At 38.8% G+C, this 17581-nt stretch overlaps 1 protein-coding gene and 1 long non-coding RNA gene across 2 annotated transcripts; one reads left to right on the forward strand and one right to left on the reverse strand.

The window, feature by feature from the left end:
* Positions 1–1365: 1365 nt before the first annotated feature.
* Positions 1366–14232, reverse strand: GBAS (glioblastoma amplified sequence). The gene is made up of 9 exons (XM_014953128.1): positions 13246–14232; positions 13122–13167; positions 10192–10286; positions 8161–8231; positions 7621–7761; positions 7160–7191; positions 5806–5900; positions 3394–3477; positions 1366–2570 (listed from the first exon to the last, which is right to left on the reverse strand). The coding sequence occupies exons 1-9, from the start codon at positions 13403–13405 to the stop codon at positions 2506–2508; spliced, it is 789 nt and encodes a 262-aa protein (XP_014808614.1). The 5' UTR covers positions 13406–14232; the 3' UTR covers positions 1366–2505.
* Positions 3453–14294, forward strand: LOC106894476. The gene is made up of 3 exons (XR_001413269.1): positions 3453–3690; positions 10410–10478; positions 14189–14294. It is a non-coding gene; the product is annotated as an uncharacterized LOC106894476 (long non-coding RNA).
* The last annotated feature ends 3287 nt before the right edge of the window (positions 14295–17581 follow it).

Consider the following 17581-nt stretch of genomic DNA (forward strand, 5'->3'; position numbering starts at 1 on the left):
TACAGTGGAACAAGAATTGATAATTACCAGAGACCCTTCCAGGCATTGTTCCCCACTTTCAAACCACTGGAAAGTGATTTCAGCTCTGAACTCTATGAATTCTGCTCTAAGAAATGCTGAAGTAATGCTAGCCAAAGGAAGAAGGCGGGCTTGGCCAGGAAATTAAGAGGGAAAATCACAACGGTGTTCTCAAAAGGGAAAAACCAACTTCAGAAAGGGCTCAGGCAAAGGGAAGCAAAGAAAGATTGACATTACTTAGTTATCTACTGTGCTATGTGAGTTTACATAGTTATCTGTAACTAAAATAACAGGAACTAATCTCTCTCTGATGACAGCCAGAGCAGGAGTTTGAAGCTCAGAACGACAGGAGGCACATTCATAATCCATCACAGCTCCACTGGTGGGAATTCAGAAAATCTTGGGTAGCACATAAAGACTGAAGAGACTCGTACAATGTAGTGTCACCCCACAGAACATCCAATTATCCCTTCAATTTCACATTCATGTGAAACTTCATGGTCCTTAAGTAATTAAGTTACTGATTGAATATAATTCCTAGTGCTTGGGGGTGAAGATAAGAAACATGGATTGCATTGGAACTCACCAAATCCTGTAAGCCCCAAAATGTTTTTTGCCTTTTGTCTTCAACTGAGATTGCTGGTTATGAGGGGTAAGTCACCAGAACAATTCTCTAGGAACAAGAAATACGGGAGGATACTGGGAGAAATAACAAGGACTGCAAGCTGATATTGTCATCCTTTTTTCTCCTTTTGCAGTTTCACAGTAATCCCACAAATCTGGAAAAATGACAGCCTGAAATGGCAGTGCAGCTCGTGACTGATGTACAGGAAGGAACAGCTGAAATGATGTACTTGGCCCACTGAGAAAGCCAAGCTGAGAACATTCAGCTAATAAAGTACAGAATTTTACTCAGTAACATCCCATAATCAGCTGACAACAGGAGGAAAATATGAAACCAGCCAAGAATCCGATCAAATATTGACTTTGTTCAAGATGGATTTCAAGTGAAGGCAAGAGTGTGGTGTATTTCACATGGGAAGAAGAAATCAGACCTGAAATATTAAGCACAATTTGTGGAGAAAAATCAAAAGGAAAAGTATTTTCTGTGCATACGACAGCACTTATGCCCTCTAGAACACTGAGCAAAATGGGATGTAATGGAGATACTGTGAATTCAGTTTGGAGGAGGAGCATAGTATTGAAAAATGTTGTCCCCGACACAGAGAAGTGAAATTGGCTAAGCAAGGTGAAATATTCTATGCAATTATTCAAATTTTCCATAATAAACACTGCAAGATGAGAGAACAACCCAAGTGGTGCAACACATAGAAAATGCCAGTAAAATGTGAAAATTAAAAGGATTTTATTGACTGATATGTTCGTCCTGAAAACTCATTGAAATGTACAAACTGGACATTCAGTAACTGATTTGTACATTCTGTATGTTACACTGAATTTTTGTAGCCACTTTAAAAGAGAGAATATTATTTTCACTTACAGGATGTTCACATCATTGCAGACACCAAAAGTGTGGATATATTCTAGTCTAAAAGTGAAACCAAAATAGAACTGGACATAATGGTACACCGCTTTATGCCAATCCTATCGACTCAACATGCGGCAGTTTCACACATCAATTCAGAAGTACCTACTGTACAGTTAGTGAAACACCCGACCAAGCATATGTCTGAAGTCATGATTGCTTATTAAATTAAACCCCTTTTCCTAGACTCCCAAGTTATTTGTAGAGAGAAATGTATTTAACTGAACTTGATTCTCTGCAGAATGTTCAGGCAATCACGTCTTGGCAGTACCTCTTTGAAAACTGCAGGTCATACTGCACAAAATTAAATTCAGGTGTAGATATCTACACACATGTGCCATTTCAACAGGCTTCAGAGTACTTGCAAAACAGAAAGCCCTATTCTCTGTCCATAAGCTACCACCTGACAGACAGTATTATCCTTAATTAACGACTGCCTATTTGTAAATTTAGAGCTACTTACTGATTTCAGACCTGCCAGAACAGCCAGGTGTATTTCAGAGCTGCCTGAGGGCTTCAGAGCTTCTAATTTCAGAACTCCCACATTGGTTTTTAAAATCTGCAGCCATAATAATGTTACACAAAGGCCACAGCAACTGTAACGCTCCGTTCTGCTGCTGTCACTGAACGCTGGCAGAAGATATTAAAATACTGTATGCCATACTTAACCTGAAGAGCTGTCTCACAGAGGAACTCATATATGTCCTTGTACTTGTTTTAAATTAACCAACCTTTTAATTACAGTCCTGTATTTCTTTTTTTTTTCCCCCGGTGCAATCCTAAGAGCAAAAGGTCATTAGATTCTGAAGAAAAGAGGTCTTCTTTATAAGCTCAATACAGTACTTTTATATTTCAGACTATGATATACAATGTATACCATAAATTAATTTAAGACAAATACTTGTCACTTTATCTATGTAGGCACAAGTAAATCAGTGACTTTACTGAAGAGGAGAAATCTTCAATGGTATCATGATTCTGGACTCCATTTCCTGAATAAGGGGCACTGAAAAAAATTAAGAAAGGGTTTAATTTCACTAACAGAGATCATTAGCCATTCTGCACACCCAGTTTGAACAGGTATTACTGTCTACAAATTACTCTCCCCCTAATGCATGCCAAGTCATAAGTAACCATCAACATTCCTCTAACTGAAGCACAGTAGTTTGAGAACAAGTGATTTTTTAATATATAATATTTTTTAATATATAATATAATATGTCTGCTCCTTTGAAGACAAATATTCCTATTCCTTTTCACCTAAACAAAAGTTATTGCATGTTTTTCTGGTATACTTCCTTTGAAATATACCCTATAGAACCAAAATCTGACATGCTTAGCATACTTTTGTGAGTTTTGTTATGAAAGATTATCTTTGATCTCAAGGATCTCCTGGCTTCTAGTTCCAAAGTCTAAACTCCCTTTTCAAAGGAATGCATTTATCAAGGCTCCCATGTTCCATGAAATATTAGAGGTAATAATTCAATATAAATTTTACTATTGGCTTCCTAATTTTTTGGACACAAACTTAAGCATTTACACAAATCTGTTCTTCTACAGGAGAGGTGGTTGTATAAAAACTTACTACTAATGTAATAATTTTTTAGCAATTAGGCAACTTTTCCAAATGTGTATTATCGATTGCAAAATTCACTGTACAGCTTAGTGAAATGTCCCTCCTTTTCCTTACAGCAGAAAAACTGACACACAGACATACTACACACCCCAGAGATGCAAAACTTTTTATCATTGTGCAATGCACCGAAGAAGAAAAATAATGGCACGGACAAAAGTCTACCTCCAACATTCCAGGGAAGTTAATAGGTTACCTGTGTAATAGACTAGTTCATCCCAGCCAGGTTTATTCCACGCAGCATTCCTTATATCTTCTCTGGTTTGGAGATCTTTGTAAGCTGGCGAGGGAAAAGAACAAGCACAAAGCTTAGAAGCAACTCCTTTTCCTTCTGCACATCAATAGCTCCCTTAAAAGTGTTCTAGTGGGTGATTAGGAGGCTGCAAACACTGGGAAGGAAAAAAAACTCAAGAAATTCTCCACAAAAAAGAAAAGCTCCCAAACCAACGCAAACAGAAGGAACGGGGGAAGAGAGAGAATGTCTCAGACACAGGTAAGACACATAATACAACAGAGAACAGTTCTACGTGAGCGGTATCAGATTTCTAATGCTGGAATAGAATACTCTGAGTTGTCGAGATATTAAGATAATACTGCATATTTTCTAAAATAAATAGTAGACATTGAGTTTCTTCAAGTTGAAACAATCCTAACATGTGAAAAGCAGCTACCCATGTGTGGAGACTAATGCACAGAGAAAGCCAAAACACCACGATGTAATAACGTAAAGAAATGCTTAACTTTCCTTTTTGTAAGTGTGGTGTATGTGATGCTTGAAACTAAACTGTAAAATCCTGACTTCAGTGTGAACGGGGATGGAGAAGAGAGATGGCAGGACATGGCTTGTCTTGCTTATGTTATTGAAAGCAAACAAATAGTCCCTGATAAGAAAGGGCCATGAGAAACTGTTGACGGAAGCAGAACAAAACAAGAAATGTTCACTTCTACTTGCTTGTTTGAGAAATAAAGGTAGCTACACAAAAATTAAGAAAATCCACATTGTTTGTGTAAAACAAAAAAAAAAAAGCCTCCTAAGTCATTCCTTCGCCTTTTGTAAAAACCTTGTCTCCTGGGCAAAGTCAACAGTCTGTTACGGGCTGATTCAGAGAGAAAAAAAGCAGAGAGCACAAACAAATTTACCCCAGAGGTGATGAACCATATAAAGCTGTCCAATTTGTGAGAAAAATCCTCCAACTGCTTCATTATTATCCTGTCGGAAACGAATTGCACGAGCCCTACAGAAGAGCAAAGCAGCCATTAGAAACAGCAGCTCTGGGTAGAAAATAAGTGATAATTGAAAGGAAGCCCAAATGTTCAACAGCATTTGCAGTACATTTCAGTAATTAAGAATGAGAAAAAAAATCCACAATACACTGATTTTAAGCACTAATTAATTAAAACATACCTATATATCTTGTTAAAATGAGTTAAAATTGGAGGCTTACAATTCCACTAGACTGTGCATTAATCATTCTTTGTCTTCAACGTTAGATCCAGCATAATAATAATTGCTGGAACGGTGTAAATTGGCAGGACATTTATATAGCAGGTTCTTCTAAAATTAAATCCTTGAGTTTCAGCCATATTGTCTTTGCCACACTCACTCACCATGGATTTTGTGGTAGTGGAACACAGCTTTTTAAATCACAGGCACCTTTGCAATGCAGTCTTCCTACACAACACTCTGTGTTTTGTTGTGTAAACAAGATCAACATCTCTCTTAACCATAAATATGTTCCATCTTCTAAAACAGACTGGCTACCACTATAGCTATGCCTATTTTATACATTCAATTTACGTTATTCAAATTGCTTTAATTAAGTAAATTTTATTCATGACAAAGACATGTCTAATGATCCAAGTCCTCACCTTCATCACAATAAATGAAAATACTGAAATTATTTAACTATCAACTGTTAGAGCTGCATGGACTTAGTGAATGTAAACTGAAAGAAACACCCACTGGTTTTAAATAAGACAAAATCATAAGGATATATTCAAGTGAAGACTGTCTCAAATGCTTTTAACCTAAATATTAAAATAAAAATGTGCTGTTCAATAGGTTTTCAAGAAGCAACTTGACAGTTAAAGATTAAAAGAGCCAAGACTTAGGCCATTTAAACTAAGAGTAAGATACCTTCTAGTGGTGGTGTGAAAGATCAACATAATCTCAGGAGTTCACCACCACCCTTCACTGAGCAGTGCTTTCTGCTGAAAATAAATGGTTTCTGCTAAATTACATCAAACTAAAAGGGTTATGTGAAGGAAAGCCAAACCACAGAGCCCACAAGGTTGTTTGCACACAGATTTCCTCTTTCTTTCCTCAAAGGATAAATTAAGGGTTAAAGAACTACCTCACAAGTTGCCTAAGTAGAGAGGCAGGCCATTAACTGGGTGACTGAAATGCTTTGGTACCATTCTGCCACCTCCACTTCATGATTTTTAAACACACATCTCTTAAAGAGCAGAACGCAAGCACTAAAGCAACACTTACCAGTAATTTCCCCACTCATCGCCTTTTGTAAAAACCTTGTCTCCTGGGCAAAGTCAACAGTCTGTTACGGGCTGATTCAGAGAGAAAAAAAGCAGAGAGCACAAACAAATTTACCCCAGAGGTGATGAACCATATAAAGCTGTCCAATTTGTGAGAAAAATCCTCCAACTGCTTCATTATTATCCTGTCGGAAACGAATTGCACGAGCCCTACAGAAGAGCAAAGCAGCCATTAGAAACAGCAGCTCTGGGTAGAAAATAAGTGATAATTGAAAGGAAGCCCAAATGTTCAACAGCATTTGCAGTACATTTCAGTAATTAAGAATGAGAAAAAAAATCCACAATACACTGATTTTAAGCACTAATTAATTAAAACATACCTATATATCTTGTTAAAATGAGTTAAAATTGGAGGCTTACAATTCCACTAGACTGTGCATTAATCATTCTTTGTCTTCAACGTTAGATCCAGCATAATAATAATTGCTGGAACGGTGTAAATTGGCAGGACATTTATATAGCAGGTTCTTCTAAAATTAAATCCTTGAGTTTCAGCCATATTGTCTTTGCCACACTCACTCACCATGGATTTTGTGGTAGTGGAACACAGCTTTTTAAATCACAGGCACCTTTGCAATGCAGTCTTCCTACACAACACTCTGTGTTTTGTTGTGTAAACAAGATCAACATCTCTCTTAACCATAAATATGTTCCATCTTCTAAAACAGACTGGCTACCACTATAGCTATGCCTATTTTATACATTCAATTTACGTTATTCAAATTGCTTTAATTAAGTAAATTTTATTCATGACAAAGACATGTCTAATGATCCAAGTCCTCACCTTCATCACAATAAATGAAAATACTGAAATTATTTAACTATCAACTGTTAGAGCTGCATGGACTTAGTGAATGTAAACTGAAAGAAACACCCACTGGTTTTAAATAAGACAAAATCATAAGGATATATTCAAGTGAAGACTGTCTCAAATGCTTTTAACCTAAATATTAAAATAAAAATGTGCTGTTCAATAGGTTTTCAAGAAGCAACTTGACAGTTAAAGATTAAAAGAGCCAAGACTTAGGCCATTTAAACTAAGAGTAAGATACCTTCTAGTGGTGGTGTGAAAGATCAACATAATCTCAGGAGTTCACCACCACCCTTCACTGAGCAGTGCTTTCTGCTGAAAATAAATGGTTTCTGCTAAATTACATCAAACTAAAAGGGTTATGTGAAGGAAAGCCAAACCACAGAGCCCACAAGGTTGTTTGCACACAGATTTCCTCTTTCTTTCCTCAAAGGATAAATTAAGGGTTAAAGAACTACCTCACAAGTTGCCTAAGTAGAGAGGCAGGCCATTAACTGGGTGACTGAAATGCTTTGGTACCATTCTGCCACCTCCACTTCATGATTTTTAAACACACATCTCTTAAAGAGCAGAACGCAAGCACTAAAGCAACACTTACCAGTAATTTCCCCACTCAATCATTGTTCCAGGCTACAAAAACAAAACAGACTGTTAAGACTGTAGTTGAAAGAAAAGTAAAATATTTGGACAATTTTCACAACATTTACATATGGAAAACACTACATATTAACAAAATCACTTCCTTCACGTGATAAATGTTATAATAATCTGTAATTACTCTGTTTACGAACTGTATTACTTCTTAAGGCATTTGCCTGAAGTTTCCTTCAAACGAAAACACGGGGTTTTCAGCCCTGAAGATATTAGTACCTTGTTGGAACCTGCCTTTGTTTTGGACCCCACACTTTGAGAGCAACGATGACTCACGCGTCAGCTTTGATAAGAACCAGATTTTTTCAGATGAGGTCTGTTTTCCATCTACACCGTCTAAACATGCTTTGAACATCTTATGACAACGTAGAGCTTAAAAAAAAAATCAAAAGAAAAATTTCAACTTACCCTAAGCTGATAGGATCTCAGTTCATAAATATTAGGCCCCTCTCTGGGAACAGGTTCATTCCAGAAACTAAACTCCAACAATAGTTGGTTCTTGCGCGAGAGAAGCATGTTACCTCTTTCTTTGCGAAACTCTGTGAATTCCTAAAAAACAACGTGATCACTGTCAAATTGTGTCTTAATTTCACCAACAAAAAGCAGCAGGCAATACGGTGACTTGGATAGGGTTTTTTTTTTAATGCTGTCTTGGGGTTTTGGGTTATTGAAATCCTTTAAATTGTAAAGGCATCTTAATTCCCCTGGTGTATTTGGAAATTTCAAGTGGCGTGTTTACACAGCAGTAAGTCTCAGTGTTTCATAAAGTATTCAGGTATTAAAATTCAGTATTTCTGCATAAAACCTTTTCCAAAGAGGTTTCTAAGTTTGTACAGGAAGTGACGAGACACTGACGTAGAAGTGGGTATCCAAATGGGTAGGTTTTTACTCTGACCATTCTTTGTTCTGAGTAAAATAACCAATTCTAACAAAATCAAAGTTTTTTACCTTATTTTGACGGAGTTTACTCATGACCTCATTGAGAGCTGGATAACCTCCCTCGTATCTCCACAAATGAACTGAAACAGAAAAAAAGGCAGTTTTTTCAGGCTGTCACAGACCAGTGCTAAATCTTATGGAATATCACAGTATAAAGTGCCCTTCACATTACAGAATTATACAAAAATAGAAATCAGGTAACGGGTTTAAAAATAGATTTTCATAAAGAAAGCGCTGCACATTTGAACATTCTAAGACTAATGGAATAATCTGCTTTTTTGAAAAAGGTTCTCAGAAAAATTTGCAATCTACTCTGAAGATAACAGGTAAATTTCTGAAAGGACGTTTTGTTGCCATGCTAGTGAGATGCAATGACTTTATATGACTGTAGTTGAAATTGAGATTCAATTTAAGAGGATGACTTAACTCCAAAAGTATGTTTTATACCAATTTCACCTAAGAGCAATAGAGGGGTAGACGTTTTAGTTCAGTAAATTAGCAACAAATAGCAACACACTTTCTGTAGGACATGAAAAATGATGCAAATGTTATTTTTGAGGTAAGCATTACATTAAAAAAAAAGCGGATGTTATCTGAACATGCTGGAATTGTTACATTTGCCAGGATTTTCCCCATAGAAAGCAATTTCAGAACAGGTATGTACATTTGAGTTTTTTCACAGCATTCTCTCCTTAATAAATCATAATAAATCCCTTTAATAAATCATAACAAGATTTATTTACAAGCACTTAGTATAGCAAGGCAACAATATTTCACCTCAAAGCATCACAAAAGCTATTTTCTCTCCTCTAAGAGCTGTGCCTTTTCCAGGAGAGCGAACTGGAGACTAAGATGCAGCACTTCATCCAGTGTGCCTGCTTCTGCTCTCTTATCCCCAGGGCAAATTTCAGATATCCAGCAAACATTAACACAGCCTGGGCACAAGCACTGAACAAGTCAAACCCCCATAATCTGCTTTATTACACTGCTAGAACTGTTGCAATCACATTTTGAAGGCAGGCTTTGGATGCAATTACAGGTACAGTCTGTGTTAATACATTACAAAAGCAATGAATGAGATGCCTCTAAGATATCCTCATTTCAGTTGTCTTCACTCCCCAATTTCCCTCCAACTTTTAGAACTGATTCTCAGATATTGTTTGGTTTAGCTACTGTTAGTTCTTTGCCTTTGTTCAGTGTCAATTGCAATATGCTGTGAATGGAGGAAAAATTAACTTGTACATGAGTATATTTTTCAATAAGGAAGCAGTGACAGTGACAGCAGCACAGCTCTAGCAATGGAGCTACATAACAACCCCCGTAACAAATATCAGTACACCACTCTGTATTTGTGGCTTCACATTCCTTCAATTTCCCAAAGCCCAGGAAATTTTTCAGGTTTTCTCTCTACACTAGACTCTGTAGTTACCTCTGCAGCAGTTCTTCAGTAATTTCCAGTTCCAATATATTTTCAATCTGCACAGTTAGGCAGTATCCTTATGTGAACATGAACAGAAATGTTTTTACTTTCCTCCAGTAAAAGCCTAGCTTATTGTTGAGTTTACAATGCAATCAGTTTTTTCAGATGGTGGGAATGATTTGCATTTCATTATCATACAGCAATTACAGTAGGAAAGTCTGAGTAAAGCTTTTATACTGGCCAATGCAAGATAAACTCTGTCTTTGTAAGCCTTTGCCTTTACCCCAAGTATTCAAGAGCATGATCTGTGCCTGCAAAATATTACAGGACCACATTTTACAAGCATTTCCCCAAACGGTTAATCTACCACCTGGAAAACATGAAAATGTATTAACAATAGGACAAATTTTAGGAATTAATGCTTTACCGTCAAACTCAACAAGACAAAAAGCAAGCACTGCAAATGTTAATATGACTATTGATAATAGATGCACACACACCCTCAACTGTACGCATTGCTAAAGGTTTACTGTCAACAGAGATGATTTAAAGAGAAGAAACCTGCCAAGCACACGGTTCACTTGTATGGTTTTACATTCTGTTGTACTTCTATCTCCTACCAGCCTGATCTTGCTCTCCGTACCACGTGTTCCAAGTCCCCACCAGTGCACATGGGTAGTGTTTTTCTTCATGAATCTTTGGCAGCACCTCTTGACTTGAAAACAAGGAATACAGACACTATGTTGCATTTCCTCCAGGGAGGCTACAGTTGATATGTATAACAAATTACCACACGTTTATCATTATGGTATGAAAATTCACAAGCTCTACTTTTCAGAAGAGAAAGCTGACGCACAGAAATCTGCTATGCAGGGGAAAGATAGCTACACCACCATGAAAAATTAAGGTAAGTGTTACCATTTCTTACACTGCATGACAAATAAACAGCATGGTAGAATTCTTTTAATGCAATAAACTATGGCTATCCCATACAAGGCTACCCAACACATTAGGAAAATAAATATCAGGATGTCTCACTGGCAGAAAATGCAGCCTAACTCCATGGGTGATTTGCTTTAGGAAAAACTTTTCTTTGGCAAGGGAGGTAGAATACACAAAAACAGGAAAGGACAGTCTTCTGTACCAGCTACAATGCTATTAATTCTGTTGAGCTGAACGAATAAAACCAAGTATTTTGACAGATCAAATGATGACTCTGCTTCATTGTATGCAGCCTCATCGCTTTCTACCATTTCAGAAAGTGGTTTTGGTTTCAGGCAACTTACCCATTAAAGCATAGAGTGAAACTGCCTTAAAAATACCTCCAACACAAAACTTCCATTTGACTATTTCCAGTACTTCTAACATTTTTTCAAACTTTAAAAGTGGCCTACATTAGCATTAGGAAATTAAGTTTTACCAATTGCTGACTCGGTTAAGACAGCTTTCATTGCACTGTACTTTGATGAATAAGTCAATTATTCTGGTTGAACTTTGCTTTTTAATATTTTTCCCTGAATAACTACCCCTCCTACTCAGTTTGGCTCAGGCAATGAGTCTCTGCACGATATCAAATAATAGGAAGTAGGTTGGTCTTGGGCTGAGAGTCATTAGATAGAGTTTTCCTCTTGATTCTGCCACTGACTTTTCAGACAACCTTGAGCAAATCTCATTACCAATGTGTACCTCAAGATTTCTCCCTACAATAGTGTAAATAATATGATAGAATGACTCTTCAAGGGTGTTTTCAAGGATGTTTCACCATCAGTGTGTTTTTGCAAAGCATAATGAGATCCCATAATGGCAGTTTTAAACAGGAATGTGAAATTATTACAATAACCCTGAAATATATTTTGTTGCAAAGTATAGAAAAAAATGCCCACAAAATACCTCATGAACACCATCTTTTGCCTTTTTAAAAATAAGTGTTCCTAATTCTTCAGAAGGGGTCCTTAACCACAGTGATTCATGAAGTACTCTCAAATTGTCTTCATTACATTATTTCTTTATTAATACATGATGACTAATCCTTACTCTGATTTGATACAGAATAAGGAATTAACCTGTTCATCCTCAATTTAGGGAGAGGAAGGAGGGAAGTTCAGGGAGACTTGGATTTTTTTATTTCATTCTTAAGTTTTCTCCTTCCCTGGAATACTTAAATTTGCTTTGGTTTAGAAAGAGTAAACTTAACCACACATACTTCATCTGATTGCTGTCAGCAGCTTCTTTCTTTGCTGTTGCCTCTCTTCTTGAAAAGAAAAGCCTCTGCTTTCACTCAACATTTAGGGAGCTCATGAGATATATGGAGAAGTTGTTCCCTGTTTTGTGTAATTGGACATGTTTATATTAAGCTTTTAAACAGAAAGCTGGCTGAATGTTAACTGTGCTTCTCTGCCTATTTATTTTTTTTAAACAAAAAAGCTAAAAATACCTTATGATTCAATGTTATTCTAGTGGATTTCTATGTTTGTACAGCAAGCAAAACAGTTCTGGGTTATCTAGCCCCATTTCAAAGCTGAACACATGAAGGCACAGAGCTGTTAGATGACCTACTCATGGCTGTGCAGCCAACCAGTAACAGAGTCAAGGACATAAACTGGAAGTTCTGGACTTCTTCCTCTCCCTCCAGCCCAGTGGGTGTTCTCACCAATACACCAATACTTAAAAAATTGGTTGCAGTAAGGTATCATTATGCTGAGAATGTTTTATTTAACTGGCAAGATGATCCCTGGCAGTGAGTAAGCACTGCTCTTCCCCAACGTGTGAGGCTCGCTACATTTCCAAATTTAAACATACAGTTCTTGAAAAGGCAACTGTTCTGGCTCCAGAGGAGTGATTATATAGCCAGAACAGGACTGATATTTCTGCGATTTTGTCCCTAAAGTACTAAATTCAAAATGTTACCAAATCATACATTTTATGAAGCTGTAACTTTTAGAAAGACCCAAAAGAGTACCACTCCCTTTGGAGGATACCACCCCAATGCAAAGATCCTACCAAGGATTTGCACAGCAACATTACTTCTGTAGAAGGATATAGAAACACTAAGAGAAAGTCAATCCCCAGGTTTTTAAAACCTCCTTGAATTATTACTTCAATTTAATACTGGTGTGTAGTTTTACTTACTGCTGATCTCTCCTTTTCCATCCTGTAAGCAGACAATAACTACACTCACCACATTCCTACACAGCTGCTGGAGTGGGACATGCTGGCGTACCCCCACCTACCCACATGCACCAGCAAGCACAGGACAAATAAGGGAAGGGGGAGAGCTGTTCCAACAAACATCACCGATGCTCTCACAAAAGGCATCATCAGTTTAGGAAAATGACACCTCCAAGAGGGAAGGGTAGGGGCTGAACTGAGTAAAGTATCTTTTTGCCATCTCTCTCCAAGAGTAATATAAACTGCTTAACACCATACCCTGCAAGTAAAAGCAGAATTTTTCCACCTCCCCTCTAAATAATTATAATATTTGGCAATTTTCAGAACAGCTTGTGATCAAATCAACATGTCTAAAATGTGAAAACATAGTAAGTAAACTTACCAAAGCTTGTTGTAGGCGTCTAGACATTCTGGTTTTACATTGTGAACTGAAACAACAACATTACGTGAGAAATGCAGGAATAGAATATAGAAATAGTAATGTTAAATATAAAAATATCACTCACTCTGTAGTTTATACAGACTGCTGGTCTCTCTTTTGGCTAGAAGGTTGGAGTGAGCATCTTTCCTTGGATCGACTTTGCGAACAAATAGCGATTTTAACCAACTGTCTTCACGAGGTCTGCTAGCTGAAGATGCCAGCCCCCTACATATTAACAAGTACATTTTACTGTCACTGAGCGCGTCTTGAAAATGCCCACAACGCAGGGAAGATAGGCACAATCAAGTTTAATGCAAACAGTATCATAACACACAGTTACACGTACATCTGTTACTAAAACTTCCCACTGAACCACTTCCTAACAAGGTAAAGGTAGTTCTTTCCCCACTGAGATCTACCCTCTCACAGAGCTGACGTGTTAATCGGACACTATCCACTTTTATTCTTTGTGCACGGGGCAGGGAATGGGTGGATGGCTGCTTTTCCTGTCTATTTATCTTCTTTTTAATCAAGTGTCTTTGCTGAAGAAGGCTGGGTCTGTCCTGATGTGCCCAGACAAGAGAGAAAAAGAGTGAAAAGACAGTGTGCATAAGGGAAAAATTGTACAGTGTAAATAGGAACGTAACTGCCGTATGTTCCTATGTTGCTTCAATGTAGCTCTAAAGAAGGAAAAGTTAAATAGTGCATCTTTCAAGAGAAAAAATATAATGAAAGTCTAATTTGGGAAAAATCACAAGTGGCAGGAAACAACCAATCTGCAAATATTTCAATTCCAAATTCTGGCAGCTGTACAGATCCACATTTATGGTACAACATTCACAATTTTCCTTTCTTTGAAACAGAATAATTTCACTGTCTTTTTTTATCTAATCTTTAAACAGTTTCTGCAAGCAGTCTTCCAAAATACCACCACTTCCCTTTACATCACAGACTACACAAAACATTACAATTGATAACTGTGCTTTTTAAAAATAATGTGTTAAAGGAATTATTGTTCTCTTTTCCAGCTGACAGAAGACCTCCTCAATCACCAAAAACTGTACAGAAGGGCAAGAAAGGTGATGTATTTAACTAACTCTCAACAATGTATAATAAGGAGCCCCAACCTCAAATGTTTCTTCTTCTTTCTCATAAGAAACACTTCCTTCAATTTGCCTCTTGATATGGGATTTCTGCTGAAAAACTACAGTATTTCTCTGATATGCTAAAAACGTGGTACTGCAGATGGAAATTTAAACTTTTTCCTGGCTCAGAAGTCAACTTTTCCCCCTTATTTACTGACTAGGAGATCCAGAAGATAGCTATCGATCTTCAACTATAAAGTTATCTTCCAGATATCAAAAATTTATGACAGTCATCCATGGAAAAAATAACAAAAACAGGGAAAGAAAATCTCAGCTTCTTTTGGGAATAGTATCTTCACGAACATGCCTGTCTGTATTACACAAAAATAGTTCACTCAGCAGCGTTTTTCAACAATCAACCTTTTAGTCCCTATATCTGAAAATAACATAATGAACTGGTTCACCCCATGGAAGCAGGATGGAGGAAAGGAAAAGTATTTCATAGCAGAAAAATAGTAAGAACCAGAAGAACAACTGCAGCTGAGATAACCTTCAATGTTAAGAAGTAATTGGTAAATACCTTATTGGTGTATTTATTGAAAATGGTGCTTCCTTTGGCCCTAGGGCAAACACACAAACATGTTACTGTGTTGAAAGCCAAGAGGCTATTCCTGAGTACAAGTATTTAAAAGGGCATTCCATGATAAGGCTCTTGCCAGAATAGAGTGAATGCAGCTGCCTGGAGTCGACCTATCTCTGCTCTCAGCTGGAGAAGGCGAGGCACAGGTGACACATCTACATCAGTGTTGTCACATCGACATCAGGTGTCACTGCAACACAAGCTGTCCCAGATGACAGGGGGTAAACACCACCTAATAAATCCAAGTTGTTTTAAAAAGCTCCCTTAAAGTAAGTGCTAATGCTCACTGGACAGCAAACAGGGCTCTAGAAGACAGCACTCAATTCCAGTCCTGCAGTGCTCACTTTTGCAACTCAGATCTGTAAACTATCACCATTTCCTCCCCTGTATTAAATAGAGTTAGCAAACTAATCCTCAGAATGCTCTTCTATGAGGATTATTGTTTGCAGCAAACTCTGAAGATAAGAGACACAAATAATCATGATCCTTTTTTTGTGAACCAGCTTTATCAGCAGCAAGAGTAAGCTGGAGTTATGGGGATAATACTGAAAAGTAGTATTAGGAGAGTCTCACGACTTGAATGTTAAACTGCACCTAAAACTGGAGGTATATTTAATTTTCAATACAGTGAAATGAGTAATAGTTTACATCTATATAAAATCTTTTACCCAGCAACTGTAAAGCTTCTCATAAACAACGACTAACAAATCACGACTATCCATCTAAATATAAGCTTTTCTTATAATAAAGAATGGTAACAGCTTAAGTTCATTAAAACAAATATTCAGTGCATCCAACCCGAGATGTTAGGGCCTTATTTTTAATCCATATCCTTAGGGAAGCCCTACACTATGGGTGTCACTCTAGACACCCACAAATCAGGAAGCCCTGAACCGATTTCTGGTTCACTTGTGTGGGTATCACATGTGGGTACCCAAGATTAGCTCTGGAAGAGCAGGGACTAAATTCATGTCCTTGGACTTCCAGCTGTGAGCATCAACCACAAATTAGTTCAAAACTAATCCATCATGCAAAAGATCTACTTTTAACTAACTTCTTAATATTTTGCCTGACAATATTATAATACTTATTCCAAGTAAAACAGATATCGGATCCAAATTGTTCCAAAACTCAAATACCACTAATGAAAATATGAATATAAACATAGAATTAATGTATATGGAATTAACACAACACTTCACAATTTTTTATTTTCTGAGAACAATACTTGTTTTTTCATGCAGTTTTCATGCAATCATTTAAGGCACTACTCAACTCTGCTAGCAAGTTCTTATCCTACAAATGTTACCTATGGGCTTAGATTTCTTGCTACAAAGATTGGGCTGTGAACACAAAAGGCTAACACTGAATAGCCTGCTTATATTAGATTGAAAATTATGGTGAAAACACTTTTATCCCACTTTGCTTCTGCTTTAGGACAACATATAAACCGTGTGGGAGATATCAGGTCAAATAATTAGATTTTGTAGTAACCCATGTCTGCCTGGAAGAGAAAGAATAACAACTTTTCCATAATTGACAGGTTTTGATCTGTGGTCTAAGCGGAGTTTATTTGAAACTAAAAAAACCCCAAACATGCAGATAAAATCTCATATATACTCTCCCCAACTCCCCCCATTCCTGTTTTAAACAGCTGCTTGCAGTGAGGCCTTTAGTCTTGCGCGGGGGCTGCTGCCCGTTCTGAGGCTTGAGACAGCAGCTTTCCCTGTTTCAAAGAAAGGGTAGAAAAAACAAAGTGTGTAGACCCATCCCAGTTTGGCCCCTTCTGTGTCTCCAACACCCAGGGAGCACGTGTGTTTGCTTCCTGTACCCCAGGCACGTGTGTGCACACCTGTGCCCCGAGAGCTGTGTTGTGTGCCCAGGAGGTGTGTGTGTTGGACCCTTCACACATCAGCCACGTGGGTGTGTAAATCTCTGCACCCCACAACTCCATGGACGTGTCTGTGCATCTGCCCCGACACCCAGGGGCTGTATGTGTGTGCACACCCCCCAGCTCTTAATGGAAGTAGGAATATAAGGTGCCCTGACACCCAAGGGGTGCACAGACCTGCTGGGGTCCATGGTGAAGGCAGGAAGACGCTGGTGTGGGTAGCCATGCACCCTGACGCTGGGGGGACACATGGGTGTCGGGCAGAGGTGCAGCCTGGCATCGTGAGGGTAGAGCAGCTGTGTGTCCTGACACCAAGGGGTGGTGGTGTGTGTTCAGCCGCGCACCCCGACACCAGAGGCCGTGAGGTGAGGGGTGGCCGTGCTCCATGTTGCCTGGCGGAGCCGGGGTGGGGACCAGCTGTACCCCCCCGTCCTGGAGGGATACCTGGGTGCGGGGCATCCACATATAGCCCAGCACCAGGAATACACACGGGCAGGGTGGCCGGGGGGTGCCTCTGCACCAAGTTGCCTGCAGAGTCGGGGTGTCCCTGCAGCCCGAGGGACAGGCGGCAGGAGGTGGCGGACACCCCGTTCCCGGCGGGACAGGGCATGGCTGCGGCGCGGCGGCCCAGCGGTGCGGCCATCATCCCCACCCGGGGGCGGACTCGGGGGAGGGAGGGGAAGGGGCCGGCCTTGGGGCCCATGACCTTGAAGTACACCCCGAGCGGGTCGCACTGCCCGCCCCACGGGAGGGCCGCGGGCCCGGCCCGTCAGCTGCCCGCCATTTCCAGTCAGGAAAGGGGAAA

Source organism: Calidris pugnax, unplaced genomic scaffold, assembly GCF_001431845.1.
Source record: "Calidris pugnax isolate Ruff unplaced genomic scaffold, ASM143184v1 scaffold133, whole genome shotgun sequence".
Classification (NCBI taxonomy): domain Eukaryota; kingdom Metazoa; phylum Chordata; class Aves; order Charadriiformes; family Scolopacidae; genus Calidris; species Calidris pugnax.

Bases quoted from the DNA above. Each gene is read 5' to 3' on its own strand.
- GBAS (XM_014953128.1), bottom strand. From the start codon at position 13,405: ATGTACTTGTTAATATGTAGGGGGCTGGCATCTTCAGCTAGCAGACCT. The intron at 8,232-10,191 runs GTAGGAGATAGA...TTTCTGTTTCAG, and splicing joins CGGAGAGCAAGATCAGGCTG to TTCATTTGTGGAGATACGAG. The intron at 5,901-7,159 runs GTAAGTGTTGCT...GCTCTTCTGTAG, and splicing joins ATTGAGTGGGGAAATTACTG to GGCTCGTGCAATTCGTTTCC.